This window comes from Marmota marmota, unplaced genomic scaffold (genome assembly GCF_001458135.2).
Source record: "Marmota marmota marmota unplaced genomic scaffold, marMar, whole genome shotgun sequence".
NCBI classification, from domain to species: domain Eukaryota; kingdom Metazoa; phylum Chordata; class Mammalia; order Rodentia; family Sciuridae; genus Marmota; species Marmota marmota.
The window spans coordinates 10,718,050-10,721,548 of record NW_026000119.1 but is presented as its reverse complement, the minus strand read 5'-3'; the positions used below and the strand labels follow the sequence as shown (position 1 = coordinate 10,721,548).

General features: G+C 36.2%; 1 protein-coding gene across 1 annotated transcript in view; it reads right to left on the bottom strand.

The window, feature by feature from the left end:
* LOC107153636 (broad substrate specificity ATP-binding cassette transporter ABCG2-like) overlaps positions 1 to 2,797 on the bottom strand; it is a 34,327-nt gene extending 31,530 nt beyond the window's left edge. Inside the window, exons 1-3 of the mRNA XM_015499171.2 lie at positions 2,745 to 2,797; positions 1,795 to 1,909; positions 952 to 1,104 (exon numbers count right to left, since the gene is read on the bottom strand). Coding sequence (XP_015354657.2) covers positions 952 to 1,104; positions 1,795 to 1,909; positions 2,745 to 2,797 — 321 coding nt within the window. The remainder of the gene's footprint in view (positions 1 to 951; positions 1,105 to 1,794; positions 1,910 to 2,744) is intronic.
* Between the last annotated feature and the right edge of the window lie 702 nt (positions 2,798 to 3,499).

The window sequence follows — 3,499 nt, the reverse complement described above, 5'->3', positions numbered from 1 at the left end:
GTATATATATAATGGAGTATTTCTCAGTTATAAAGAGAACAACTTTGTGTCATTTGCCAGTAAATGGATGGAGCTGGAGAATATCGTGCTAAGTGAAACAAGCCAACCCTCCCAAAAGACAAGGGTTGATTACTTTCTCTGATATGTGGAAGCTAATTCAGAATAAAGGATGAGGGGATAAAAATATAGAAAAATTCAGTGGAGTTGACAAAGTGTAATGAAGTAAAGGAAGGGAAAATTAGATAAGGAAAGGCAATGGAATGAATCTGACCAAACATTTTTTATGTACATATATGAATATATATATATATATATATATATATATATATATATATATATATATATATACACACACACACCCACAAGAAATAATGTTAAAAATACTGTAAGTAAATAGACAGATCAGTAGAGTAGAGGAATAGGAACAGAGGAGGGAGTAAGGGGAAGAAAAGGGAAGTACCTGGGAATGAACCAGAACAAATTATATTCTCTGCTTTTATAATTATGTCAAAATGAATCCAGTGTTACATATAACTAAAAAAAAATTTAAAAAAGAATACTTGGATTCTTTTCATTTATGAAATCCAGAAGTATACCTCAAAAAACATGTAACAATATTTCCTGGAGGAAGAGTTGGAGAAGAGCAGCTAAAAGAGGAAAAAGAAGAACAAGAAAAGTCAGTGCAAAGACATCAAACAACCTGTGTCTTGAACAATGGGGGCTGGAGGACTATGGAAAAAGCTGTGTGAGGGGCTCTCTCCACATAGACCTACTCCTTCTTCAGGACTAGACCACAGTTAAGATTGTTCCCCACATATTTCCCTCTTTATACTATGTAACTAGTTACCTTTCTCATCACTACAGAAAGCAGCCAGTTTTGACACCATACACATTAGGAAACTTCTGAGCTCCTCTTTCTTGGTTATGACTCTATCAGATTTTACACATTACCTTGGAATCTGCCACTTCCTCCAGATTTAACTCTTTAATGATGTTGTTGAACCTCTCCTTCTTTTCCTGTTTTGTCATAGTTGTTGGAAGCCGAAGAGCTGCTGAGAACCATAAGTTCTCTCTCACCGATAGTGTGTCCATCACATCATCATCCTGAAGGCAAATGTGATTTCATTGAGAAACACTGAGTTTTTCTAAGACCATCACTTCTGTGTATGTAACTTAAAATATGAAAATAATAAAACCAGGGCTGTGGTTGTGGATCAGTGTAGAGTGCTCGCCTAGCATGTGTGAGACATGGGGTTCGACTCTCAGTACCACGTATAAATAAATAAAATAAAGATTCATCAACAACTAAACAAAATAAATAAATAAAATAAACCCAAAGGAAAGTTCTAGTTATTGTAAAGTTTCAACTCTAAGGATTTCAGAAATTCTATACAGACAGCTTTAGAGCCCAAGGGAAGCTATTTGCATACTCAGGTGGAGCACACATAATTATGATGACTTCTAGACATTTACAAAATGCTTTCTATGAGGAGTTGCTAAAGTCATCCTTTAGGAAAAGAAGAGAGGTGAATGAAGAGCCAAAAAGACAACAGTAGATGGTTTTGGAAATGATATAAAAACTAGAATTGATACCACTGCCTAAAAGTCTATATTCCAGGTTCTTTCTGCCTCTCCTTTTGACTCCTACCTCAGTCTTAAAGGAGATTATATAAAGGTGGTATAAAGAAAGTTGGTACTGAGCATCTTCAAATGGAAGCATGCAAAACTATAAGCCCAGTCTCTTGCACATACAGAAACAGGGGAAACCTAAAAGGCAAAATCACTAATACTTACCTGTACCACATACCCTGTATTATGTGGGAAATTGGAATCCTCAGGTACTTCATGTACCCAAACATCTCCAGATATACCACTTGGATCCTTCCTTGCAGCCAATATATCTAACAACCTATAAAAGGACACACATGTTCAGAGATTTTTCCTTCCTACAAAGGCCACATCTCTCACCTACTCAGAATCCAGATTCTGTTCAAGTTAAAAATTGAACTAGTCAAAAAATTCTATGGTTTAACATATGTGTGTGTTTGTGTATGTGCATGCACACATAGAAATTCTTAGCATCCTTTTCTTCATGTGCTATAAGACATTCCAAAATCATTAAAGCAAAATATTATTGGCTTATCCAGGATAGACTCCCAGTGACCCTCCCCTTCATTGTCCCAACCCAGGCAACAGTCTCCTTTATCTCTGATGCATGATCTCCCTGAGAACTTCAGCTTCTTCTGTTCACTTTTAACATTATTCCCTTATCTTCTTTCCACATTAGTTCATAATATGATGGACTGCTATATTGTGATCACTTCATCATGCCATGTTGTTAAAGCTGAATTTAATAAGACTTCCTGGTCCTTGGATTAAAACCATATGCTAGTCTAAATTGATTTTATCCATAGTACTTAGCATCAGACAGGAAATGCACAACAAATTCACGTGATTTTTTTTTGTGGGGTGGGGGCCGGGTACCAGGGATTGAATTCAGTAGTACTTGACCACTGGGTCACATTTGCAGTCTCTTGTATTTAATTTAGAGACAGCAACTCACTGAGTTGGTTAGTACCTCGCTTTTGCTGAGGATGGTTTGAACACATGATCCTCCTGCCTCATCCTTCCAAGCTGCTGGGATTACAGGAGTGCACCACCATGCACAACCAACGCATGTGATTTTTAAAAAGCATACTAAAATGCAGCCAAAAAGGCTTACTTACACCTTCTTTTGTACTCACAAAGTATTGCCTGAAACTGAGGGTCCCACGATGGCATTAAGGCCAGGGTTCATGAACCCACTGTAAACACAAAAATATACTGATTTAGTATTTTACTTTATAAAGAGTTCCATAGGTTTAGGGTCTTCACTGAATGCATTTAGGAAAGGTTGATGAAATTGCAGATAGATAACAAGCACCAAATATTAATGTAAAATATCATTGATTAATAGAAGTCTAGTCAGGACCTATAAAAAATGTCTGAGATCCCTCAAATATCTTGAAACCCCTAATCTCTTTGGGGGAAATGACATATTTCATGTTCAGACCACAAAATAAGTAGCAATTTTTTAATGAATGATCTGCATTACTCTTACTCCTTTTAAAACAGTTTCTAAATCATGTTTAATGATCAGCCTCTTCAAATCCCCTCACCTGCTTCCCAGTCAAGTTAGACACCATTAATGAACACTGATTTGGAGATTGATCAGCAGTAGTGTTCTCACTTTTAAAATCTAGTCATAACGAAAATTAATATATCTTCAGTAGAAATCAAAGAGTGGAGCAAAGTACTCCAGACTATAAAAAAAAAATTGCGTGTTCTTCACATTCAAGAAAAATATCTTACCAATTAAAAAAAACAGGGTAGATGATTCACTGCTTTGTTGAGTATCTGATTAATTGACTGGAAAATGTTCTGTGTGTATTGGGTGACATCCCTGTAGTATGGACATCCTTGTGAGATGCACAGTCAAAAAATGGATATAAGTATGCTT